At 40.3% G+C, this 27,703-nt stretch overlaps 1 protein-coding gene across 8 annotated transcripts in view; it reads left to right on the plus strand.

Annotated features, from left to right (window-relative positions):
• LRCH1 (leucine rich repeats and calponin homology domain containing 1) overlaps positions 1-27,703 on the plus strand; it is a 192,259-nt gene that overhangs the window by 102,599 nt on the left and 61,957 nt on the right. For all 8 annotated transcript variants that reach the window (XM_078070358.1, XM_078070360.1, XM_078070361.1 and 5 more), the window contains 2 exons: positions 11,254-11,380; positions 24,992-25,097. In XM_078070358.1, the coding sequence (XP_077926484.1) occupies positions 11,254-11,380; positions 24,992-25,097 (233 nt within the window). The remainder of the gene's footprint in view (positions 1-11,253; positions 11,381-24,991; positions 25,098-27,703) is intronic.

The raw sequence follows: 27,703 nt of genomic DNA on the forward strand, positions 1-27,703 counted from the left end.
TAAATACATACTCTGTGGTTCTTTATCTAGAAGCATTCAAGGGATTAAGTGTTTAGACAACAAAGGGTATACTTGTGATGCGAGCAATTGATTCTGTGGGACTTTTTTTTTTTTTTATCTCTTGCCATTTCTTAGAACACCTTTACACTCTCTGGACCAGATGGACTGTCAGGACAGGTGGAATGAGATAATCTCTTTGAACAGTGAGAAAATAACCAGAAGATTTGGGTCACTTTCAGAGTTGGATCATGTGGAACTATGTTATCTATTAATCTAAGCATATCTACCTTAACCCCATGAAATCAGGCAGTGTTTTTCTGATACTCCATTTGGCAAGCCAAGGCAGAAAGGAATGTGAAAATAACATAAGAAAATTGACCCCTTCTACTCAGTGATTAATTCATCTGTTCATGAATAGAGAATAATAGATCCAGAGAAAACTTACCTGCCAGACTCCATAGGAGAAAAAAGTTGTTTTTTTCTAACCTCGGTGATGCCATTGGATCAATTAAGGAGTAAGTAAAACATTGTTTCCCCAAAGTATATTCTATAGAAAAATGTTCTGTTGGATAAAGGTCTACTTAAAAAAAAAAACAACCCACAAAAAACAAACCATGTATTGTACTAATCTGCACTGTGTGTATCCAAACAACACAGAACTCTTCCCCCTTTTTTTGTGAGGCCTACCTATTAGCATCTCCCAGAATGGTGCCTTCCAGGACATCAGTTTGTAAACACTAATTTAGAAGAATTTTTATCATCCACTGACTCCTTTAAGAACTGACCTCATGCCTAAAAAAGGATGAGGTTAAAAAGTATGTTCCTTCATGATGTTATATTCAGTGGCCAAGTAATCTGTATGGACTAGATGTATTGAAGGGAAAAATGAAATATAAGTAGAAGACAGAAAGGCCCAGGAAACACTAAAGCATAAAGTGTGTTACACAGAGCTGCCATCCAAGTTGATTTATTTTTTATTTAGTACTTTAATGTATATATGTATATTTATTTGTTTGTTTATTATTTATTAGCTATCAAGTAAAATATGCAGTTTCTTTTGAGAAAAAATTAAATAGTGCAAAGTACAAACAATATATCAATCATTCACCAGTACTCAAACATTTGTTAATATTTTGTGACATTTGCTTATAAGATTTTTTTTCCTTTTCCCCAGCTTCTTTCTTTATAGGATTGAACTTTTTTTGTAGGTGATGAGAGGATTTTTTTCAGAGGTTCTGAGAGCTCAATATTATATAATGAAGAAAAGAATGACCTTGACCAGAAGTCTGAAACAGCTGAAAGAGTCTTTAAATTGTCTGTACTGAAATTTTATTGTTGAAATGCCACATCCTTATAGTTGAAATAATCACCCGTCAAAGGGTAATTCTTTAAAAAATGTAAAATCAGGACTCTCATACAAATATAACATCCATCAAAGGTTGTATATAATTCATTAATTAACAAAGGAGCCAGTAAGATGTTATAGCCTGTTTAAGGGAGAATTCAGTGCGCCTGAATGCACACGCACATGCCCACACCCTAGTGGGGGGGCTGAAATGAATTTATGAATAGTTGCAAGAGGGCTGTCATCATGCACAGTTCCACCACACTCATCACAATTTGTCTGTGCTTCTGTGCACAAAAATTATTTGCCTTACTGTCAGTTTTCAGTTTTACAACAAGTTACAGGGCTGTAAAAAGACTCAAAGACGATGAAAGGCAGAGATAACCTAGAAGGGTATATTAGGTGAGACCCCAAGCGGTGATTTTTCCCATTTCAAAGTCACTTGCTATTTTCCTCATATACTAAGTAATTTCATTTATATCACTGCTTGCAAGAATTGTGCAGCTTTATGAACTATTTGAACAGGACTATAAGAAGAAGAAAAAAAATAAGCAATGGTATTCACTGGGGATTGTGAAACTCTTCTTCCATAGCCTGTGTCCCAGAGACTGTGAGAGGCTGTTTGTGTGCGGGCAGGTGGGTGGTGGAGCAGGATTGAAGAGGCAGAGCATGTGCTCTGAGTGCAGCACGTGTACCTTTGTTTGGCCAGGCATTCGAATGGGTGACCTTCAGGGAACGTAAGTGACCTGTTAGGAGTTGTGGCCCCTTCCCCCCGCACTTTAGGCCCAGGGAGAGACCGCTGTGACCTCCGTCCTGAGAGGAGAGAACAGCCTAGAATCTTCGGCAGACGCAACCTTTGAGCAGTTGACAGTGGGGCCCAAAGTCTGCAGACACTTGTTTACAGTTGTTAGGATGAGGCTGGCATCCTTCACTCCTTCTTACAGGAGAGCATCCATAAAGGAAGTCTCACTTTATTTGCTAAGAGTCATTAATCTTTCATCTTATGTCTCGAGAAACCCAATAGGAAATACCTGCTGCTACAGAATTTTTAAAATAAATGTCTGATGTTCAAATGGGACATCAGCTCAGAGAAATGTTGCCTAATCCTGTGAAGGGCTAAGTTTTAGAATTCATATCCATTTCATATTTTCTCAGAGTTTAGAACAGGTTCTTGAGCAGAGCAGGCACTCAGTAGTGTAGAAAAATAATTGGCTTCCTGTCAGCATTTGACACCATGGGCACTGTCCTTCTTGGATTTGGTCACAGGCTTTCCTGCTTGCTTTTCTGTGTCTTTCTGTTTCTTCTTTATTCCCCTGTCTGGATGTTCTTTCTCTTTCTTCACCTTATCACTAGAATTCCCCAAAGCTCAATCTTTGGTCCTTAAATCTTCTCGCTCAGACCCATGCCTCGGGTGTCTCAAATATATCCTCTCTCCCCTTGAGTCATTTGGACATTCGTCCTCATTTTCCCAATTGCCTAAAATTCAGTTCCTCTTAGAGGCTTATTGACTCCTCAAAATTCAGCATCTGCTAAACTAAGCTCATTTTCTTCTTTCCCAAATTAGCATCCTTGTTCTTGTCCATGCTCCCATTTTTCTTCAGCCCCCTAGCTTGGAATCTCAGAAATTATTTTTGACCCTGTCCTCCATCCTTTTTCATAGAAATTAATCATTGAACGACCAGTCTACCATTTCATTGCCTCCTGCTTGGAATTTGGGGTCCTCCTCCTACTGTTTTCCTGGTTTCCGTCACTTTTTATTCCAAAGTCAATGAAAATAGGCTGTGTTGTATTGAGGAAGATCACAGACATTAACATGAAGCCTGACCTACCTGGTTTCAAACCACACAGCACAGAGCAACTCACTAGCTAGGCAACTTGGACCAAGTTCTTTAAACTCTCTGAACAACATCAATTTTTGCATCTGAAAGTTTGGGGGCTTAATGCTTATATTACATGATTGTTGTGAATATAAATAAAATAGTAGTTGTCTAAGTGCCTACCTAGCACAGTGCTTTATATGTCATAACTACCCAAGAAATGTTTCTTGAATTGTTGAATCAGGTTTTGTGGTATGCTATCTATCATATCTATTGCAATATGGGTTAAGAAAAAGAGTGCAAAAGATCTAGTAAAGTGAGTGGATTTTCTAGTATTGTTAGTAACGTGGATATGGTGCTGATTTGTAAAAGTATCAGAGTAGTTAAATGGAACTTTGTTATTATAGGCTGTCAAGTTACATGATAGGAGCTCTCTGAAGACTCATTTCCTTGGAAGGGTAAGTAGGAAAAAGAGGATGTATATAGATTTATATTCATGCAATTCCGTCTGCATTCAAAAATTCCTAGAAATAAATGGAGAGACATACATCTTTTTTTTTTTTTTAAAGATTTTATTTATTTGATAGAGACACAGTGAGAGAGGGAACACAAGCAGAGGGGAGTGGGAGAGGGAGAAGCAGGCTTCCCACCGAGCAGGGAGCCCGATGCGGGGCTCGATCTCAGGACCCTGGGACCATGACTTGAGCCGAAGGCAGACGCTTAACTACTGAGGCACCCAGGCACCCCGAGACATACATCTTTAAATGATAGATAAAAATGTTAAAAAATGTTCAGGCATCTTAAATTTTATTATGAATATTTTGTATTCACTCAGTGTCCCTGGGTGGAAGTTGATCTGGGCAGCCTGTTCTCCTTTAAGTCAGTATGGATATCTCTTTAGGTGGAGGAAAAATGTTAAAGTAACATTTTGGCTTGGTGGAGTCCCGTGGAGGAGAAGGTGGATAATGTAGGCATCCTTGCCTGATAATAGGAAGCTAGTGTCCATTTTACCTGGAACAAGGCTCCAAAAAGTAGGAGAATTACCTTCAGTGCCAGTACATCTTTCTTAGCCATTGAGCGGTAGTTTCCCTATGTGCCAGCAACGATGTTTTGCACAGTGGTGTTTTTTGAGACATCGGGCTCAGGCCTCTACAGTCTTAATACTTTTTATTTTGTTTATTATTTTGTTAAGTAGCTGCAATGCAGAGCTTGAACTCACAACCCTGAGATCGAGACCTGAGCTGAGATTAAGAGTCCGACGCTTAACCGACTGAGCCACTCAGACGCCCTTACAGTCTTAATACTTAAAACCCCAAATCCACATTCTTGCTTCTGGAGGTGTTTGGCAGATTAATATTCTTGCTGGCATCTGATACTGTGTTCTCTTTGAACAGCCAGTGCTTCCTTGATTTTGAACACTTAGCTCCATTTTAGAGTGAAGGAAGGTCATGAGAAACTATTAAAGAGGAAATTTAAAGTCACAGTTTTTAGAGCCTTGTCCTTTTAGAATTGATGCGCTCTGAGAAGAAAGGATAGGAAGTAACTGAACTGAGAAGGGGCGAGTTATCAACAATTACACTTTGAAATCTAATTACAGACATCGGCCGTGGTGGTTGCCGGCCGTGGAGAGTATAAAAAAGTGGAGTATTTTAAGCAAGGCTTTATTTATGCTTAGGAGGAGACTGATAGGCTGTTATTGTGGGAACCGGGTTCAGTTGTAGTGGCCAAATATGGTGCAGGTATGCACGCGAAAATGCACAGCAGAACGGCTGGTGCAGCCATTGGCCTGAATCCTGAGCTGCTGTGGACGCTTGCTTTTTGCTTCTTGCTCTCTTTTAGTTCTCTTTTCTGAAGCTGACCCTTTGGCTTCTCCAGACATGGCCTTCACGTGTGTAGAATGTGAAATGGATAGTGTTCAACAACCGGTTCACGATTTAGGTGGAAGGATGATTCTGTGTTTCTGGTCTTGAAACATTTTAAGTTTCCAGGTGATGGCCAGCCTCAAGCTGTAGACAGCATAACTGCTTTCAAAGTTCAGTTTCAGCGTGAGTGCCCAGATGTTGTGCATGCCCGAAATCTCAGTCTCATGACTGCTTTGCAGATTGCGTGTAAAACATGATGAAAATGATATTCATGTAATTTGTATTTATAACATTACAGTCCGCCAACATATCCCAGGCAACTTGAAGCAGGGCTCTGGTGGTTGTTGGGAAGTGTCTCAGGCATCTGCTGATGGTGGGAATGCAGGGGGCTGGCTGGCGATAAGGGGAAGTACTCTGTCATCAGGGGAAGTGAGGGTGAGACATTTTGCCATGGTGGGTTTTTCAGAATGGAGCCAGCAGGAAAAAGGAAATGGTTCTCTATAGATATTGTTCACTGATGTGTGTGTGTAAAGACAATTAACAGCCAAGTGTCATATGCAAAATAGAAAAAAAGAAAACCATAAAAATGTTACTCTGCCTTGAATGAAAGGCGAACAGGGTATGCAAAAAAGAAAAAAGAAAAAAAGAAAAAAACAGCATAAACACAAAATTAGGTGAGGTATCCTTTGAAAGGAAACTTGCTTGGTTGGTTAAAGCAAAATAACCGCTGTTTACTGGAGGTCATCACACACCAAGCCCAGACAAACTCTTCACACAAACAGGAGCAATAACTACCGCATACTTGTTTGCTCCTTCCCCGGGCCGAGACTCATAGAGGGGGAGCCCGGGGCATCCACACCATGAAACCTGCCCTGCTTTCTCTGTGGCTTTTTAGATGTGAGCTGGGACATTTTCTGAATAGGCTTGGGATGGTTAATGATCTCATGTCATTATTTCTGTTACTCTTTGGAAACCAAACAGTAAATGAAGATGGTGACTCCTGGGTATTCATGTTTTCCCAGAGACATAGTAGGAACCTGGCATTTGGAGAAGGTAGGGGAGAGAAAGTCGTTCATGTGCTTGTAGGTGCTAGGCTAGGTAGGTTTTCCAGACCGGTCGTAGTTACCTTGGTTTCTATTAGCCTGAAATCGTAGAGCCCAGCCTGGTCCTACCCAGCACGCCTCATTTTTATGTGTAAGTGGTATATGTTTTCAATGAATGGAACATGAAACCATATTTTAAAAGTGGCTGAAATTTTAGCAGTTGGGAAATAAAATAAGTAGCTAAAACCGAGCTAAGCACACGTACTCTCTTTTTGGTCACGTCCCTACTGCTTTTGCCACATTAGCAGTCGGGTATGGTTTCATCTTTATGTAGAGATTTAATGTTGGGCTGAGCACTTTTGCATCCATAATCTCATGTCTCATGTTAGGTAAGTATTATTATGTATGTTTTAAGGACAACAAAACCTAAACTAAATGTTTGTGGCAGAGACAAGATTTGAAACCAGGCCTTCTAAGTCCGCAGTTGGTGACCTTTTCACTAGCTGAATAGGTGACTATGTTATAGAAGTCTTCCTATAAATTAATTTTCTGCTGAGTTCTACCCTCAATTATTACATGAACCCATACACTAAAAAGAACCCATTCACTATTCCAGTAGAACAACAAAAAATATATGATACCCTGATAATAAAATCACATCTAAGAATATAGTAATTTTTTTTTATCATCACATGCTTTAGGGAAGATAACTTTCTGATAAAACCAATAACAAATAATGTTAAATACCACCATTAAGTCTGAAAACATGGATATTAACAAGTGCCATCGTCAAAACACATTAAATTAAGACTCTCTAACAGTGAAAGCATACGGAAGTGACTTGGTTTGCAAATTCCTTAATTGAGGGATTAGGTTAAGTGAGGGGTAGTGGGTACTTGAAGCCAAGAGAAATTTATCCTGTAAACTAAAGCTATCAAAAGTGTTCAAATTATGTTGAGCTGTCTTGTTTCATCTTGACATGAGGAGATAGACCAGTAAATCTAGTAGGGAATCATTCAGTTGAGAACGATGGAAGAGAAAGCATTAGCAATAAACACGGCCCGGTAAAAACCTAAGGCCTTCCCGTCCCTCCTCCTCCCTCCCTGTGCCATCAGCCTCCACCCAGACTGGGCAGGGAGAGTGACAAGAGATGCTGGGCAGGAAGGCTCAGGCTGCCATGACCAAATCTGTAATTTCTGCTTCTGAATGAGTGGCCCTTTTTCCCCCCACTAATTTAATCTTTTGTAATGTTAAAGTTAAAAAAAATTTTTTTTTAAATTTTGCTTTCAGATGGATCTTCCTGGGTAGATTTGAAAATAAATGTTGGCCCTTACTTTATCAGACACTATATGGCCTTATTTTAAACACTCTTTCTGCAGAGGGCCCGTTTTTAGCACAGAGGCCAGCAGGAGACAAGTGGGGAGCAAGATAGTTGTTTGCGGCCTGAGGCACTTATTTGCTTGAGAAAAATTGCTACCAGATGAGTGGTTTCAAAAAACTCAGGCTACCCATGTGGTCTTTAGTGGGTAGAGGATTAAAGGGAATGGAGTTTCTCCTGTTCTTTATAAATATTTGCTGGATAGCTAATGGGTTTTTGTGTGCATGTGTATTTCCTTTTTCTATTGGGGAAATTACAAGTCATACAGGAACATCCTGTGATAAAATATATGAAGTCGAGCCCGAGAGACTAGATCAATGAAATTGAAGAAATGTGACCCAGATCTGTAGCATGCTGAATCATAACTAAAGTTCTGGCATCTGGATTTATCTACAGGTGACTAACCACAGTATATCGTGGGGCATACAGAAACAGGCTATTCCATCAGCAATTTTAGCATAAAAAGGTTGTACCCCCATCAAAGAAATCATGCTTACATTTAATTATGCTTAAGTTTAAAATTAATACTAACAGTTTAAATTTAAAATGCTTATTTTAAATTAGTACCTGTCCTAGAATTCCCATGAGCATAATCCCACGTAATCTAATACTGTGCTTCTGAATGAGCAGAGCCTTCATTGTGTTGCTTAAATGGTGTGATAAGTGCTCTCTTGGTTCAATATCTGTTAATCTGATGAGATGCCTGCATTACGGTGAGACTGGGAATAGTTTAAATCTGAGTTTCCAAGCAAAGAAACACAGGAAGAATCTTCAACTGGAACTGTTAATTCTATGAAAACAGGAATGTAGAAATTTTTGAAAATACTAATCTTTGTTTCCTTATTTTCTCTTCAAAAGGAAGTTTAAATATGGCTTCAAAATAAAAAAAAAATTTGCCTTATTAACATTTTAAGTAACCAATCCTCACTTTACGAAATTACATATTAATAAATATTTATAACCACAAATTACATTCCAAGTTATTTACTTGCCACCTTTTAGTAAACTTCATTCTCTTTTCCGGAGATAGTGTCTAAGGAGCTTTTTATGGAGCTTGGAGAAAGCTCTCTCATCAGAGCACCAGAAAGTCCCTGTCAACCAGTCAGAATAGCCCCACGGGGCTCCTGTGGGTGGATATCAGAGGCTGGAAGATAGGCTGGTAGCCCTCATTCCCCTTCCACTGCCCTCAGAGACAGGAGAAAGTGCCAGGGCATGCCCATCACCCTTATTCTCACCTGTTACTCTAACGAGGCGGACATGAAGAGCCAGCTGGTCCTTCCAGTGCCAGGGACCCCGTCTGCCCCCATAGGGCTTTCAGTCTCCTCCCTCCCTCTGCTGGACCCTCTTAGAGAAACCTCTCTCTTTCCTGCTCCTTTCTGGAAATAGCTTTCTTTGCAGATCTGGGCAATGGAGGGAAGGTTGACTGTATCTTTTCTTGCTAAAACCCAGGCATTGGGTACCTGGAGCAGAAGAGATATCAGGGTAGTTACAGGGGAGCATCCACATTAGAAAGGTTCTTTTTTTTTTTTAAGATTTTATTATTTATTTGAGAGAGGGAGAGAGCATGAGTGAGGGGGGAGGGGCAGAGGGAGAGGGAGAAGCAGACTCCCCACTGAGCAAGGGGCTTGATCCCAGGACCCTGGGATCATGACCTGAGCCAAAGGCAGACGCTTAACCAACTGAGCCACTCAGGAGCCCCTAGAAAGGTTCTTTCCAGAGTATAACACCTGCTCTTTCTCAGCCCATCAGTTAGAGATGCCCTTTATTTAGCCATATGATTCCCACCTCCTCATATGGGGAAGTAGGGGAGTAAAACCTTTAACTGAAATATAATACATACAGAAAAGTACGCAGCTCATAATTACACATCTCAGTGAATTTTCATAAATAGAAACACCCATATAACCAGTATGCAGATGAAGTTTATCTTTTTATACTGTTATTTATTTCTTTTTTAAAGATTTATTTATTTATTTTAGAGAGAGTGAGAGGGAGAGCGCACGAGAAAGCACGCAAGTAGGGGGTGCAGAGGAAAAGAAGCGGACTCCCCGCTGAGCACTGAGCCCCGTGCAGGGCTCCATCCCACAAACCTGAGATCGTGACCTGAGCTGAAACCAAGAGTTGGACATTTAACGGACTGAGCCACCCAGGCGCCCCGTGATATTTATTTCTTAATTATAAAAGCACGTTGTAGGAATTTTGGAAAATTCAGCGAAGTGTAAGGAAGAAAATAAAAAGACATTCATTGTACCTAATCCCCCTCAAAGGACTACTGATAACATTTTGGTGTGTTTTCAGGCTGTCTGTCCCTTCCTCTCACACACACTGATTTATGTGTGCCCATAAATACATGCACAGTGTACCACAACCTTGGAAGCTTCGTACATGTGTGCACATACACAAAAGAAGTTCTAAATAGTTGACAAATAGATTTTTAGATATTTCACAGCCTGGTCATTGGCTTCATCAGCAGAATGGTGGGGAAAGAAAGGCAGGGAAACTGAAAACCATCTATCTCCTTACTTGATGGCAGGGAAAGGGCTTTTTGTGGGAGAGGAGTTTGAAATAAATGGCTAACATACATAAGATGGTTCATGGATTTCACTTATCCATTATTTTCCCATTTCTCAGAAAAACTAAGCATTGATGATAGGAAGTTCAGACACTTCTTAGTAGAAAACCTCTTCATCCAAAGCAGAAGTGAGACCTGGATGCAGACTTTTGGGTCCTCTGTGAAACTGAATGTGAGCAGTTTCTGGGTACTCTGTGAAACTGAACCCTTCGAAGCTCCAGCTTCACTTTTGCCAGAAGGCCAGCTTTACTTTTTTCTTCTTTTATTTTTTTTTTAAGATTTTATTTATTTATTTATTTGAGAGAGAGCGAGAGCGAGAGAGAGCATGAGCTGAGGGAGGGGCAGATGGAGAGGGAACTCCCTGCTGAGCAGGGAGCCCCATGCGGGGCTCAGTCCCAGGACCCTGGGATCATGACCTGAGCCAAAGGCAGATGCTTAACTGACTGAGCCACCAAGGCGTCCCAGCTTTTTTCTTCTTTTAATTAGCTCCCTTGCAGACACCCAAATTGACCTTAACCACAGTGGCTCTTGTGTTAGCAAAAAGAAGCAGAATCAAAATGTTGGAAATCAGGCTGGAGGGCTTTTATAAGTTGCAGCAAAACGATCTTCCCCATCACTACTCACATGGACGGGAGGATGCCTTCATGGTGCTTGGATCTTGCTGAGCTTCCTGCTCACATTGTCAGGAAGAGAACAGTTGGCACCAGCTTCCTGTTGCTGTTGGTGGCACAGGGCGCGATGCCCATCTGCCTCCTGGCTGGCCAAGGACTCAGCTTCTGCAGGGGTTTGATGGGGTTCCTTGTGCTGGAAAAAGTTGTTTCCCACGGAACTGCCTATGCCTTTCTTTTTTTTTAATATAGATTTTAATTATTTATTTATTTATTTATTTATTTATTTAGAGCACGTGCCAGAGTCAGGGGAGGGGCAGAGGGAGAGGGAGAAAGAGAAGCAGACTCTCTGCTGAGCTCCATTCCAGGACCCTGAGATCAGGACCTGAGCCGAAATCAAGAGTGAGACACCCAAGCGCCTGAGCCACCCAGGGGCCTCTGCCTTTCTTAGAAATATATTTTATTATCTTCTGTACTTGGGATTTATGACAAATGCAGAAACTTTACTGGACCTTTTATATTTGTAAAATGCCTTCTCGGATTGCTCCTTTCTTCTTGCTGACTCACAAGCCATTCAGCAACAGCATGAAGTTGTATGTTCACCTGTGTTCTGGTATTGTCTTTGCAGTCGAAATCAGCTGTCTGCCCTGCCTGCCTGCCTGTGTGGTCTGCCTCTCAAAGTCTTAATCGCAAGTAACAACAAACTTGGATCGCTGCCAGAAGAGATAGGTCAGCTCAAACAGTTGATGGAGTTGGTATGTTACTGATTTTTAAGATGCCCTTTTTGTTTGTTTACTAGTCCTAGTCTATCAAGGTAGTCAGAAAGACTTTTTGCTGCAGTTGGACAGGGAGGCTGTGTGATAAAGACATTAAGTGGGGGGAGGAACACTCTTGGCTTTGCCGTGGCAGACACAGTTCCTGCAATTGACAGGTTTCCGGTAGTTTACACTTCCTGAAGTTCGCAGGATTTACAGTTCCTGAAGTTTGCAGGTTATCCTGTGGTTGTTAGATCATTTTTTTTTTCAGATTGCATATAAATTTGTGACAAATTACGGATAAACTGGCAGAGTAATGTACAAATAAGTTAGTAGGCCATACTTTGTGAATATAAATAATTAATTCAGAAAGAACAGAGTGCTCTGATTCTGTAAGGGTTTTAGTAACCATTGCCCCAAGTTGATGAACTCTAAAATGTGGCCAAATCCCCAGAGACAAAGAAAAAAAAAAAAAAGCAAACCTTATGGATGGGTGGATATGGGTTTGTAAGTGTGCACCTGAGTATAGAACACTGATGGCCAAGAACTTTTTTCTTGTGTGCCAACTCCAGTTATTTTCTTTGGCGCCACGTGGAACACTATGATGATGACTTGTGAGGCCCAGATAGGGAGTGCTGTGACCCCTTCATCATGTCTGCATGGGGAATTGGCTGGGAAAGTGACAGCACCCATGTCATATTTGTATCAGCCTTGGTTTTAGTATAGAAATGCATTATTGCTGTATAAAGGCATTAAAGGTCAAGAAAGAGTGTCTTCTTCAGGACTTATGTGATAGTGGTATCTGAAACCCATTCCAATTAGCTCGCACCAAAATTGGAATTGGTTATAAAGATGCAGGGGTCTTCTCAAATAGCTAAGCAATCTTGAGAAAAAAGAACAAAACCAGAGGTATCATAATCCCAGATTTCGAGATATATGACAAAGCTTGGTAATCAAAACAGTATGGTACTGGCACAGAAACAGACACGCAGATCAGTGGAATAGGATAGAGTGCTCAGAAATAAACCCATGCTTAAATGGTCAGTTCATCTATGACAAAGGAGGCAAGAATATACAATGGGGAAAAGACAGTCTTTTCAATTAATGGTATTAGGAAAACTAGACAGCTACATGTAAAAGAATGAAACTGGACCACTTTCTTAGACCATACACAAAAATAAACTCAAAATGGATTAAAGACATAAATGTGAGATCTGAAACTATGAAACTCCTAAAAGAAAACATAGGCAGTAATCTCTTGGACATCGAATAGCCTTAATGATATATTTATGGATATGTCTCCTTAGACAAGGGAAAACAAAAGCAAAAATAAATTATCGAGTCTACACCAAAATAAAAAGCTTTTAAACAGCAAAGGAAACTATTAACAAAACAAAAAAGCAACCTAATGAATGGGAGAATGTATCTGCAAATTATTTATTCAATAAGGAGGTAATATCCAAAATATATGAAGAACTTCTACAACTCAACACCAAAAAAAAAAAAAATTCTGAATAAAAAATGGACAGAGGACCTGAATAGACGTTTTTCCAAAGAAGACATACAGATGGCCAACAGACACAAGGAAAGATGCTCAATATCACTAATCATCAGGGAAATGCAAATCAGAACCACAATAACACCTCACACCAGTCAGAATTGCCAGTATTAAAAAGACAAAAAATAACAAGTATTGGCAAGGATGTGGAGAAAAGGGGATCTTCCCACACTGTTGGTGGGAATGTCAATTCATGCAGCCACTGTGGAAAACAGTATGGAAATTCCTCAAAAAATTAAAAATAGGATTACCATATGATCTGGTAATTCCACTACTGGGTATTTACCCAAAAAATGCCAAAACACTAATTCGAAAAGATACATGCATACCTATGTTGATTGCAGCATTATTTACAATAGCCAAGATATGGAAACAACTCAAGTGTCTATCGATAAATGAATGGATAAAGAAGATGTTGGGGATAGATGTGATAGATGCGATAGATGAATGGATAAAGAAGATATATATATATATACACACACACAAATATACCACGGCATATTACTCAGCCATAAAAAAGAATGAAATCTTGTTATTTGTGACAACATAGATGGACCTAGAGGGTATGAAATAAGTCAGAGAAAGACCGATGCCATATGGTTTCACTTATATGTGGAAACCAAAAAAAAATAGAAAAAAACAAAAAACCAAAAACAGACTCATAAGTAACAGAGAACAACCGGCAGTTGCCGGAGGGGATGGGGGCAGGTGGATGAGTGAAATAGATTAATGGGATCAAGAAGTGCAAACTTCCGAGGCTCCTGGGTGGCTCAGTCATTAAAGCGTCTGCCTTTGGCTCAAGTCACGATCTCGGGATCCTGGGATTGAGCCCCAAGTCGGGCTCCTTGCTCAGTAGGGGAGTCTGCTTCTCCCTCTGCTCCTCCCCCTGCTCTTGCTCTCTCAAATAATTAAATAAAATCTTTAAAAAATTAAAAAAAAACTACTAGTCATACACATTTTTTCTTTTTTAAAAAATACTTCTTTTTTTTTTAAAGATTTTATTTATTTATTTGAGAGAGAGAGAATGAGAGACAGAGAGCATGAGAGGGAGGAGGGTCAGAGGGAGAAGCAGACTCCCCGCTGAGCAGGGAGCCCGATGCGGGACTCGATCCCGGGACTCCAGGATCATGACCTGAGCCGAAGGCAGTTGCCTAACCAACTGAGCCACCCAGGCGCCCCTTTTAAAAAATACTTCTTTTAGGAGTCTGATAAACCACAAAATCCAGGTCTGCTAGAATTTGGATTAAGTCTTACTAACACATTATGAATCGCAGGGTGGGTTTTTGCTGCTTCTTGGGCTCCCACAGCTGGGTGGCACACAAGTGAGGTCAGTCTGCTGGACCCTGTTGGCAGCCGGGCCACGTTTCTGTCCCCCGCAACCTGGGCTTAAGCGGACAGCATGCCCCGCATCCGCTGCGCTGCCGGGCCTGCAGACCAGCTCCTCTGTGATGAGCAGCCCGTGCGCTGAGCCTGGAGCCGGCGCCTCAGCAGAGCAGGGCTTTTCTCAGGTGCTCACGTCAGCTGCTGGGCTGGCTCTGCGGCAAGGGCACAACAGCACTGTCTCCTGCCCTGGGACCCCCAAGCTGTGGGGTGGCTGTAAGGGACCCCTTGAACTTTCCTTAGGCACCCTGTCCAGAGCCCAGCTCTAGCAAAGGCTGCCCTGCCTCTGTTACACTAACTCTTTAGTGTTGACTAACTCCTTATTAGCACTGTCATCAGCTGGCTCTGGTGTCTTTTCTCCACCAGCAATCACTGTTGAATCCTTGAATCCTAGAATGTTAGAGCCATAGGGGTTTTAAAAGCATCTAGTCCAAGCTCTTGACATCTTACAAATGAAAAAACCCAAGATAGATGGTGTGTGAAGGTCGCTGTGGTGTAGCTGACTCGTGGCCTGAGCTGAAACACCCTCACCCAGCACTGTTCGATGGGAAGATAATGCAAGCAGCAAATGTTTATTCTATTCTATTCTATTCTATTCTATTCTATTCTATTCTATTCTACTCTATTCTATTCTATTTCTATTCTCTCTTCTCCTCTCCTCTCCTACTCTGCTCTACTCTACTCATTCTTAATTCCAATGTAGTTGACATACAGTGTTAGTTTCAGGTGATTCAGCACTTTGATATATCACCCGGTACTTACCATGACAAGTGCACTCCTTAATCCCCATCACCTATTTCATCCATCCCCCCCACCTACCTCCCCTCTGGTAACCATTAATTGGTTCTCTATAGTTAAGAGTCTGTTTCTTGGCTTGTTTCTTTCTCTCTATCTCCTTTTTCCTTTGCTCATTTGTTTTGTTTTTAAAATTCTGCACATGTGGTATTTGTCTTTCCCTGACTTATTTCACTCCGCATAACACTCTCTAGCTCCACTCATGTTGTTGCAAATGGCAAGATTCCATTCTTTTTTATGGCTGAATAATATTCCAGTGTGTGTGTGTGTGTGTGTGTGTGTGTGTCTGTGTGTGTGTGTGTGTGTCTGTGTGTCTTTGTCTGTGTCTTCTTTAACCATTTATCAGTCGATGGACACTTGGGCTGTTTCCACAATATGGCTATTGTAAATAATGCTGCTATAAACATCGGGGTGCATGTATCCCTTTGAATTAGTATTTTATATTCTTTGGGTAAATACCCAGTAGTGTGATTGCTGGATCATAGAGGAGTTCTGTTTTTAACTTTTTTGAGGAATCTCCATACCGTTTTCCACAATGGCTGCACCAGTTTGCATTCCACTGAAAAAGGAACAGTGCACAAGGGTTCCTTTTTCTCCACATTGTCACCAACATTTGTTGTTTCTTGTGTTTTTGATTTTAGCCATTCTGACAGGTGTGAGGTGATATCTCATTGTAGTTTTGATTTGCATTTCCCTGATGATGAGTGATGTTGAGCATCTTTTCATGTGTCTGTTGGTTATCTGTTGGCCATCTTCTTTGGAGAGATGTCTGTTCATGTCTTCTGACCATTTTTTAAATTGGATTATTTTTTGGGGGGCTGTTGAGTTGTATAAGTTCTTTACATATTTTGGATACTAACCCTTTATTGGATATGTCATTTGCAAATATCTTCTCCCATTCAGTAGGTTGCCTTTTAGTTTTGTAGATTGTTTCCTTTGCTGTGCAGAAGCTTTTTATTTTGATGTAGTCCCAATAGTTTATTTTTGCTTTTGTTTCCCTTGCCTCAAGAGACGTATCTAGAAAAATATTGATATGGCTCATGTCACAGACCTTACTACCTGTGCTCTCTTTGAGGATTTTTATGGTTTCAGGTCTCACATTTAGGTATTTAATCCATTTTGAATTTTTGTGTATGGTGTAAAAAAGTGGTCCAGTTTCATTGTTTTGCATGTAACTGTCCAGTTTTCCCAACACCATTTATTGAAGAGACTGTCTTTTTCCCATTGGATATTCTTATCTGCATTGTCAAAGGTTAATTGACCATATAATTGTGGACTTATTTCTGGGTTTTCTATTCTGTTCCATTGATTTATATGTCTGTTTTTGTGCGGGTACCATAGTGTTTTGATCACTACAGCTTTGTAATGTAACTTGAAGTCCGGAATTGTGATGTCTTCAGCTTTGCTTTGCTTTTCCAAGATTGCATTGGCAATTTTGGAGTCTTTGAGGTTCCATATAAATTTAAGGATTGTTTGTTCTAGTTCTGTGAAAACTGCTGTTGGTATTTTGATAGGGATTGCATTAAATATATAGATTGCTTTGGGTAGTATAGACATTTTAACAATATTTGTTCTTCTAATCCATGAGCATGGAATGTCTTTCCATTTCTTTGTGTCATCTTCAATTTCTGTCATTGATGTTTTATAGTTTTTAGAGTACAAGTCTTTTTCCTCTTTGGTTAAGTTTATTCCTAGGTATCTTATTTTTGGTATAATTGTAAATGGGATTATTTTCTTAATTTCTCTTTGTGCTGCTTCATTATTAGTGTATAGAAATGCAGCAGATTTCTGCACATTGACTTTTTATCCTGAGACTTTACTGAATTCATTTATCAGTTCTAGTAGTTTTTTGGTGGTCTTTCGGGTTTTCTATATGGAGTATCATGTCATCTGCAAATAGTGACGGTTTTACTTCTTCTTTACCAATTTGGATGCCTTGCATTTCTTTTTGTTGTCTCATTGCTGTTAGCAAATCTAATTTTAAATGCACTGTTAGCCACATTTTTTAAAAAAGCAAGTGAAATTAATTTTAATAATATATTTTATTTTATGCAAGATGGCTAAAATATTATTTCAGCATGTATGCAATATAAAGTTAATGAGGTATTTTATATATATTTTTCATATTAAGTCTTTGAAGTCCTGTGTATATTTTACACTGCCAACATCTCACAGGTTGGACCAGCCACATTTCTCACGCTCAGTAGCCACGTGCGGGTGGGGCAGCTCTGTAGCCTGGGTTCTTTAACTGTGTGAGCATGCATGGTCTTTGAGAAAAGCATTTATTTCTGACCTTGGTGAATATTAAGTTAGTTGCCGTTATTTAACCACAAGAGGGGACTGGCCTTGCTTAAGGTCACAGACTAAAAAAAGATTAGTTTCCATTCCGTTCTTATTTATCTTTCATCTCTTTTTGCTTAAAATAGTAGTGCTATCGTAGGTAGCCATGTCAAATGATTTTTAGCTATCAGTTGGAAAGAAATTCCCTGGAGAGCCTGAAGTAATTCTAGACTTGGTTGGGAGACTTTTTGTTTTATAGCTACATGGTAACCAACTTGTTAAAAAAAATTGAGAGCCACCTTCTCCCCACCCACCCACCCCCTCAAGCATTCAGAGTACCTTAAGCCAATTAAGTGCTGATAAAATCACTCTGCTTATCAGGCTCTGAGCACTGTTTAGCTATTTTGGAAGAAATATTTTTAAATTTCACATTAGACTCAAAGAGTATCCTAAATGGAGTTGTAAACCCTCTTCTCTTCCAAGTGTGAGTATTCCAGAGTCATCACTAGCCTGAAAAACAAAAACAAAAGCACCTTAGCTGTCTGCAAGAAAGAAGAAGTCCTCTCTAATTTTTAAGAGGAACTAAAATTGGAAAACACCATCTTACCATCTTATATATATCACAGTTATCTGAAAATAAAACAAAAAGCAATGCCATGCAGAGATCGGCTCGTCTAGCCATTTGAGATTGTGCAGAGAACAAAGGAACTCAATTGTTCCTCCTTCCATGAAGAAGCCATTAAGTAACATCTACTGAGATGTCCTTTTTTGAATCCATGAGAAGCCAGGATAGAGTTCCATGTTGTTTCAGATGCAAGAGAATTTAAGGAATCCTAGCTCTGTGGAGCTGGCCCCTCCAGGGTCATTTCTGAGGGGAATGATCTAGACCTTTCTGACTTTCTTGGCCACTTTGAATTACTTCTGTCTCTCTCGTACTCTCAGAGCTGTAGCTGTAATCCATATGTTGCTTTGTAAGTCTTTGTATCTGGGTGTTCTTTCTGTAAGAGAAAGAAAAAAAGCCCTGGCGTTTACTGAGCACCTACTATATGCCTGGCACTCTGCTAGGTACATGACATGGATTATTTTGTATAATCTTGACAGTAACTCAGCAAGGTAGATATCATATCTATATTCCGTAGACAAATTTGAGTTTCAGAATTACTTACCCAAAGCCATGGGGCTATGGAGTGGTGGAGCTGGGGTGAAAACCAGTTCTGTGTGATGAAAGCCCCAACCCTGTCAACAGCACCACACAGCTGTGCTTGCTGCGTCTTCTTCTAGATGACGTGTCTCGTGAGAGGGGCCATGTTTTGTTTGTTTGTTTGTTTGTTGAGTTCCTGGTTCACCTTGCAGTGGTTTTCCCTTTAAAGTTGGGGCAGAGCACAAACAGCCAAAAGTGAATCAGGGAATGAATGTTACAAAAATAGGGGCAGTGTCTGTCTGGAAGTTTCCTCACGGAGGACCTACAGCCAGTCAGGGAAGGTCAGTAGCACATTCTGGTATTGACTAACCCTTATTTTACTCACTAAAACCACATTAACATTTGGAGACATGGTTCCTTTACTGTCAAACCATGCCTGAAGGAAAAGGCATGCTGAATATTTGGTAAGAGATGCCATGTGAATGGCCTATGTTATAATTCCCAAACACCTGTGAAGAAAAGCACACCAAGTTAGAGCACAATGAAGGTGAGTTTCCTCATGGTTCCCTATGCATGCTGACGTCCTGGGGTCCAGAGGTGCTCTAGCCCTTGTGTGGTTTCTTTCAGTTTGTCTTTCTCCAACTCAGGCAGTGAAAATTGTGGCTTCCAGATCTTACCTCCATGTAAGGGAACTTAGTATCTGTGATCCAGAAACCTGCTCTTACCACTGAAAAGCTAACCGAGCCCTGACACAAGTAATAACGATTGAAAGGTGCATTGTCTGGCTCTGACTAGACAGCTCATTTTTTATTCTCTTTTCGTGAGATGTTTGTTTGTGTGGGGAGTTTGAATTCGAGCATTGATTATGGACAGAGGGTGTATTGGCCTGCTTCTGAGGAAAATCCCTTCTTCATTTTCATCCATAGCCTTCCAACCTCTGGGCTAGGTGTAGGGGAGATATAAATTCATGTATCTGCCATAATCATTTTTCCATTTGTAGTCTCCGGAGATACCTCCTAACGTCTCTAGTTTCTGTGGGACAGTTGGATATCCATGGCTTGTTTAAGATCCATTCTGTTGAAGAGCATTGGGGTAGGACAGATGTTTGTGGATATGTGAAAGGGTGTGAAGTAGAGTTTTATACTGGAAGAAGACATCCAGTAAGCATTGGGAGGTGGTAATTTATCATACCAGGGGTTGCTTGAAAAAGTCTTGAGTTTAAATGAACATATTGATTTTTCTTAGAAAAGTTCTGACTACAGGCATTGAGGTTTCTGATTGCTAAGAAATCAAAATTGACATTATTCCTAAGTGAGTTAAGTATCTGTCTTTCAAAATCTCTTCATTATTTCTGTTGTGATAAATGGATTTTCCCAATATCCCAAGGAAATTTGAATTTTTTTAATCTTGCCACTTCTTTTTACATAGGCACAGAGAGGTTAAGACATTTACTTAAAGTTACACAGTGAATCATACAACAGACATTTCCCAAAAAAAGAGCGTGATCCCATGATGGGAATTAATATCTTGAATTTCCTGTCAGAATGTTCGCATTTCCTCCAATTAAATAAAGAGCTACATTTATTACGAAAATACGACTTCAGCAATTGTATAAGCACATTAGGTTTTTGAAAACCTGAGAGTCAGAGCAAGGTAGCTCATGAGAATACCGTGTGCATTTTCACAGGGTGGCCTGGTCTCACTGGACATCTTCCCTAACCAAGATCATCTTGACCCAATACGCAGTAGACGTGTTGGTTTTCATTAGAGGTTACTCCTTAAAAAACACTTTGTTTTTGTTTTTTTAAATATTATTTTCTGAAAGTGAACATTATCTAGCTTAATAATCCCTGAATTAATCTGATGTTTTAAATCCTTGTCATTTCTGCATCCTGAAGGTAAATTAACAGCTAACACTTAATAACAAAAATCTATTAGTCTCCAATGTGCATTAAACACTTCTAGAGACTTCCTTTATTGCCTGGAAGGACTGGCATGAAATGACTCTAAAGTTTCTCCTTTGATTACTTAAAAACATGTTGATTAAACCAGTGAGAAAAAAGTATGTTTTAAGTCATAGTTGAAATTTTCTATTTTGTTTTTTATCTCACTAACTAAATTAGACTGGCTGGTCCATAAAAACTTAAGTTTGAGTATTTATGTTAATATTTAATAATTAGGTTCATTTCTGTATAAAAAAAGAATTAGTAAATATTTATGACATGTTTGTGATGATTTCTTTTTGGCCTGCCTGTACATTTGCAATATTATAACAGTAAATATATGGTAATTTGATTCACTGAAGCTTGCAATCATTATTTTCTAAGATATAGCTTAGGGGCTAAGGGACAATTCAGAAGGGATTCATTTGACTATTCAAAGAAGCCACTGAATCTGGAATTCATAGCTTGGGAAATTCTCACTAAATGCAGAAGTATGAGGCATTGGTGTTATTTATCTATTAAATTTATTTTCCTAAACGTTATCTTTTTAAAATGAACTCAGAATTTTAAAAAACCATACCTTAGGCTAAACGTGGACAGACGTGTGCTAGAGAACCAGACCATTCTAGGAATATTGCCTTTTCATGTTCTAAACTGAAACATCTTACCCAAAGCATTTAGACTATTATCCTCTCTTTCCTCCTCCTCATTCCCCAGCTAATTAAGACATGGGGGGTTTTATTTTTGTGATGAAATTCATGGCTCTTTAAAATTTAGCAAGGTTCAGTAACTGGGAGACAATCGAGTTTTGCAGTTTCTACAGTATTGATTATACAATAGTGAAAAAAGTCTTTACCTCGATTTCATGCTAAATCTGCCTGGGCATTTTCCCCTCATTATTTTGGCAGGACAGGAAATAACGGACAACAGAGTACTATTAAAATAATTTGGCCTTCACTATACACCCTTCAAAATGTGAATGGACAATTGGACTTTGTGTTTCTAATTGTCTACAGATGTCCTATCGTGTAGGTCAGAAGGAAAAACTCTTTATCATTATGTTTTGTTTTGTTTTTTTAAGTGTCAATTGGGTAACCGCTTTCCTTACTGGTAAATAAGCATTTAAATATAGCTAAAGGGAGTTGATTTTCCTTGATAAAGCCATTATGTTAGAAATATATGTTAGGAAAAAAAAAAATCCCTTATATTTAGGGAACCAGGCATACCCTTTCCGGCTAACCAGAGGGTAATCAACAGAATGCAAGGTGAATATAGTACCCTCAAAGAAATAGGATAAGACTGAATGAGACTTTATGCTGTGAATAAGCTGCCTAAATATATGTTACCTCTCTTTCCCTCTCTCCCCTCCTTTTTTTTTTTAAAGAGTGATTTTTGGAGGGCGCCTGCGTGGGTCAGTTGGTTGAGTATCCGACTCTTGGTTTAGGCTCGGGTCGTGGTCTCTGGGTCTTGGGATCGAGCCCCGTATCAGGCTCCGTGCTCAACAGGGGTCTGCTTGGGACTCTCTTTCCCTCTGCCCCTCCCCTCTCTCAAAATAAATAATAAGAGAAAAGAATGATTTTTAAAAGAATTCTGTCCTTGAAACTTTTGAAAATTGTCAGTTTCATATCAAAAATTTGATTCCCATAAACTGCAAAAAGGGTCTTTTCTCGTGCGGTCGCTCACAGACTTATAAAAACTTACTATAGATGTCAGTAACATAACTTCTCTCTAGAGACGGAAAATTCCCACTATTTCTTCCCCCATGCCCCCTTCCCTCCTGCCAACCATCACCAGCGTGACTGTGCCTGTCTGTGAGTCCAATAGAATGGTTTAATCTCATGTATTTCTGGGGCTTACATGTATACACTTTATGTGAGGGCTCTTCTAAAAGAGAATGGAATGGTACCTCTTGCTTATTTGTGACTTGGTTGAGGCGAAGAAAGACAAAGATTTCATTGAAAGGATTTGGTTGTTGATATCTGTGACTGATCAGATGCCATAGTAATTGGGAAAAGGTAGCCATTTCCCTTTTTATTTCTCATATGTGGAAGTATATGCTGAGAGGCAGAATTGTTTACTGACTCAATGAGGGGCTCAAAGTGACTGAACAAATCTCTGGACCTTTTAATTCTATAATTACTTCCTCCGACTTTTATTTCTCTGAAGATATACTTGTGGGTTTTTGTTTTTGTTTTTAAACACTAGGGATGTTTTTCATGGCATTTTTTTTTTTTAAAGATTTTATTTATTTATTTATTTATTAGAGAGCGAGCGAGAGAGAAACAGCCTGAGAGGGGGGAGGGTCAGAGGGAGAAGCAGGCTCCCCGCCGAGCCGGGAGCCCGATGTGGGGCTCGATCCCAGGACTCCGGGATCATGACCTGAGCCGAAGGCAGTCGCTTAACCGACTGAGCCACCCAGGCGCCCTGTTTTTCATGGAATTTTATGTGGCTTTTCTGGGCCAGGAGTGATGCATCAACAGCCAGCCTGGGGGTGATGCCCTTGAACACCTAGTGTTGTGAGCCTGTCATACGCCACCTCACCTCAGTCCGATGCAGAGCACTGAGCAGTACCACAGCTGATTGCACTGTGTGCAATCTATAGCCTCTACAGAGGGCTGCTCCATTCCCTTTAGCAGGAGTGATTTTATTCCTCTTTGGCAAGTGATACTATTTAGCAGCCTTGTAACCTTGCCAGATTGGCGGGTCACCTGAGGATTTTTAGATGAGAAGAGATTAGAGGGCAGTGATCCCCTGCGTTCTGCATAGTCCTGCTCTTACACGAGCCCTGGGGTTGCTGGGGATGGGTCAACGGTGAGTTCTCATCTGAGTGAATGTGAAACTGCTCTGCTGCCTTGTGAAAGGGGGAATTTTTGCAGGTTCACAAGTGATGTGGGGAATTTAAAGACTCAATCTCATTGGGATCAAACCTAGCTCAAGTATATCTGTGATTCTGCCATTTCAAGCAAGACCTGCCAGGGATTGGTGTGTATGTTGGAGCATCCTGGGGTTCCAGCTGTGAGGCAGAATGAGAGTGTCAACATAAATGGACTTCAGAAATTTCCATCCAATATTTATTGATCTCTTACTTCATACCTGGCATTCTGCTCGGCACCAGGAAGATGGAGTGGATAAGACCCGGTATCTTCCATCTGGGAGCTCACAGGCTCATAAGAGAAGGCAAATGTGTGAGCATATGAATACTGTAATAGTTTATGCATAGGGCCACAGAGGGAAAAGTGGTCATTCTCCCTGGGTGTTAGTTCAGAGGGCGATAAATGGGAGAAACCTCCACAAAGGTTTCAGAGAGGAGCGAGCCTTGAATTAAATCTTGAAAGAGGTAGGTGGGACAAGAGGACAATATTGGGGAATGGCATACCAGACAGGGAGGAGCCTGAACAGGTTTGGGACCATGAAACACCTTGGCACACGCTGGTGACAGCAGTCGGTAATGACATGGCCTGAGGACGTAAGGGAGGGCTTTCAGAGAGATGGTGCTAGAGAAGCAGACCTGAACTGTGGCTTCTGGGCCCTGCCCCAGAGTTGGAAACTTTACCCCATGGGTTTCCCAGGAGCTGTTGCAAATGTCTAAGCTGGTAACTGACATGGTGAAATGCACACTCTGGCAGCTCTGTGAATGATGGATCTGGGAAGCAGACCGATGTAAGGAACCAATCAAGGAGACCATTATAGTGTCTCATGAGAGAGAATGCTGCTCTGGACTAGAGAGTAGCTGGGGTGGGGGGTGAGAGCAGAGCAGAGCTTCCAGAGAAGGAGGAAGAGTGGGATGGGGGAGAGTATAATAACATTGTAAATGTCATAGCTTTCATTTTGCATGTGTCAAAAGGTGGTTCCAATCAACGGTTAATGGGATATCAGTGTTTCAGTGCAAAAAAAAGACATCATCCACATGCCCCACAGTCTTGCTTATAAAATGTACTTAAAGGTGTTTAGGCCCACAATATTCCCAGCCTTCCAGTAAGCACTCCATCTTACATAAATAGTGCATCCAAAAGATGCATTAATAGTCATAGGTTCTCACTGTAAAATGTGTTTGGTAAGTAGGATATGTAACCTTCTATTTCAAGGCACTGTGGGATAGTGGCCTGACAGTGGGTGGGCGTTCGTTCCAAGTGTTAACTGCCTTGGACGCCTGACGTAACCTCCCTGAGCCTCGTTTTTCTGACTGTAAATATTAAGCTGTGAATACTGTCTCATGGGTTCGAGAATTACGAGATTGAAGCACATGAACGCAGCAGGCGCGAGGCCCTCAAAGTAGCCCCGAATGCTCCAGACATCCTTCCTTTCTTCTTTTTTTTTCTCCTCAAAGGATGTTCAAAATGGTGCACTTTCTTTTTCTTCTCTGTGCTAAGCCTTACTTGGCCAGGGATGTACAGACCAAGATAAAAATGTACTTGAGTAGTTGTCCTCATGTTTAAATTCCTTAAGGTTTCACATGAAATGCTTGATTTCCTGGAAAAGGGTGTTTATCATTTCTGCCTTTGCCTCTGATGCAGGATGTCAGCTGCAACGAGATCACGGCCTTGCCCCAGCAGATAGGTCAGCTGAAATCTCTACGGGAACTGAATGTCAGAAGAAATTACCTTAAAGTTTTACCACAAGGTAAAAAAGAATAAAGCAGGAGACGTTTATTCTTTTTGTTTGTTTGTTTACTTATGTGAAGAAGGTAGTTTGTCTAGTCATGTTTGGGTATGCCTAATGATATTAATTATTAATTAATTATATGAATATGAATTATATGAATTTCACATGCAGATACCAGAAAAGTTAATATTCAGCTTTTAATTTGTCTCGAGGAGTACAGCAATGCAGCCATTCCCCCATATGAGGCTGTGTGTATGTTAGTTTGCTCAGGCTCACGTAACAAAGTATTACAGATTGAGTGACTTAAACCACAGAAATTTATTTTCTCACAATTCTGGAGGCAGGAAGTCTAAGATCAAGGTGTCTTCTGAGGCTTTGGTCCTCGGCTTACAGATGGCTCTCTTCTCCCTGTGTCCTCACATCATCCTCCTTCTGTGTCTCTGTCCTAATCTCTTCTTATAAGGACACCAGTCATATTGGGCTAGGGCCCACTCAAATGACCTCATTTTAACTTAATGACCCCTTTAAAGGCCTTATCTCCAGATACAGTCACATTCTGAGGTACTGGGAGTTAGGACTCCAACATAGGAAATTTGGGGACACACGATTCAGCTCATAACAGGAGGCAACATGAGTTGTTTTTGGTATGTATGTGTGATGTTTTGGAATGTCGAGCCAACACTTTAGGCAATGTGCTTGGTGTTATAGATCCAGCTGTTAAGATTTCTGGCTTTGAGCATCTGGTCACCCTAGTTGGGAACCACCCCTTGTGTCTATAATATATGCTTCAGGTGAGGGTACTACCCCTGCTGAGGTGGTACTTGACTAATATCACTGGTAGTTTTGGTGAGTCTCCCAAAGGCCAGAAGCAAGGATCCTCCAGAACCTCAGTGCTGAGACTAGTTGCCCTCTCAGACATCCCTGCTCGGGAGCCAGACTCAGGCAGACCCTTCCCTGCACCTGTGGGCTTCTACAGTATGTCTCTCTGAGACATCGACTCTTGAGTTCAAATAAAAAGATACATTTCTTCAGAAAGTGTGCACCATTAAGAACTTTGATAAGCAGCTTTGTAGATAATGGTGGATCTGAATTTCCTATTTTGGGATTCTTATTTGGACTTGAATCAGAATGAGTTGATGAGGAGAATACTGAATGCTTCCCCCAAAACGTACTCTGGTTTTCAAAGATCGCATTGATTTCCATCGGTTTCATTTAAGGCCATGAGGCATACCGGATTTCAAATATATAATTAAAAATATACCTCAAAGCAAAAGCATATATTTGGAAACAAAAACGAAAGCATTTGGTTAATCTGACACAACTGCAGCTAGTTGAGAACTGCCTGATTTTTATTATTCTGTTCCTGCATCTTGATCTTTGGTTTGAAGGCAGGCAGATGAAGCTCATGGAAGGGAAGGAACTTTATAAAATGCCAATGTGCTTTATAGATGGGAGGTTTGAATGCCTACCTGCCATCCGTCACCTTTCTTGCACTGACCAGCATTTTAAAGAAGTAGAATTAGAAACTGTCTCAGCGCAAGGATGTATTGCTTTATTGCTTGAGATAACTTGGTATGAAAACATTGATTTTTTTCATTCTGTCATTGTCTAATCCATTTTGAATGGATGAAATTGTTTTTCTTGGTTTGAGCAAGTGCAAAGGGGAAACACTCTTACCAACAGCACATTTCTAAGCATTTAACCTTTTGTGGCATTAAAGAAAACTGGCTTCTAAATGTAGCTCTCATGCTAATCATTGAAAAATCATTACAGAACATCAGGCTCTCATTTTCAAAAGAAAAATGTAAGAGAGTCATTTCACGGTTGCCTATAATAGTCTAGAAACGTGTAAACAGTGTGTCTGCAAACCAAGGTTTTTCTTTCTCTCAGCACTCCCTATGCTCTTACCTTAAGAGCATTCCTTTCCCTTGAAAAGATCAGTTATACATTTCTATCCTTTTCATAATTGTGTTTTCTCAGGTTTAATATTTTAAAATATATTCAAAGCTAAAACTTCAGTTTACTGGAAAAATCTTTTTTTTTTTTTTTTATAACTTCCTGAATATCAAGTTTCTTTTTTGCTTCACTCTGGAGAACTCTATTAACAAAAGAGCATTGATAGTGCTTTCAGGCAGTGAATTTAAAGATTTTCCATATTGACTTGTTTTTCCTCTGTGAGTACCCCTCCCCGTATGCTTTCAATCTGAGGAGGGAAAACAAGTCTGTGGCCTAATTACCCATATCAATTTTGTGGTGCTTTTACTACAAATACTGCAATGAGGAGACCATATTTTGTTTTTTCTAGGACCGGAATGGACAGAGTTAAGATTAAAGGAGCCAGTCATTGACCTTCTTTGCAACAGAAGATTCCTTGGGATTTTTTTTTCTTCCTCCCTTTTCCTGCCCGGTTTCTTTTGACCATTTCTGGGCTGGAGTTATCATCACCCCTCACCCCCACCCCCATTTTCTTGTTAGGAAACTGCCAGGCTCTCGTTTTCCTAAACTAAGATGGTAGTTGTGTTCCAAACTGCAATTAACAGGAACAGTCATTATAAAAACCATTCTTACTTTATTTACCTTATTTATTTAAGTTGCCTCTCCTCCCCTTCCTGCTACGGCTGCCA

This window comes from Halichoerus grypus, chromosome 4, assembly GCF_964656455.1.
Source record: "Halichoerus grypus chromosome 4, mHalGry1.hap1.1, whole genome shotgun sequence".
Classification (NCBI taxonomy): Eukaryota; Metazoa; Chordata; class Mammalia; order Carnivora; family Phocidae; genus Halichoerus; species Halichoerus grypus.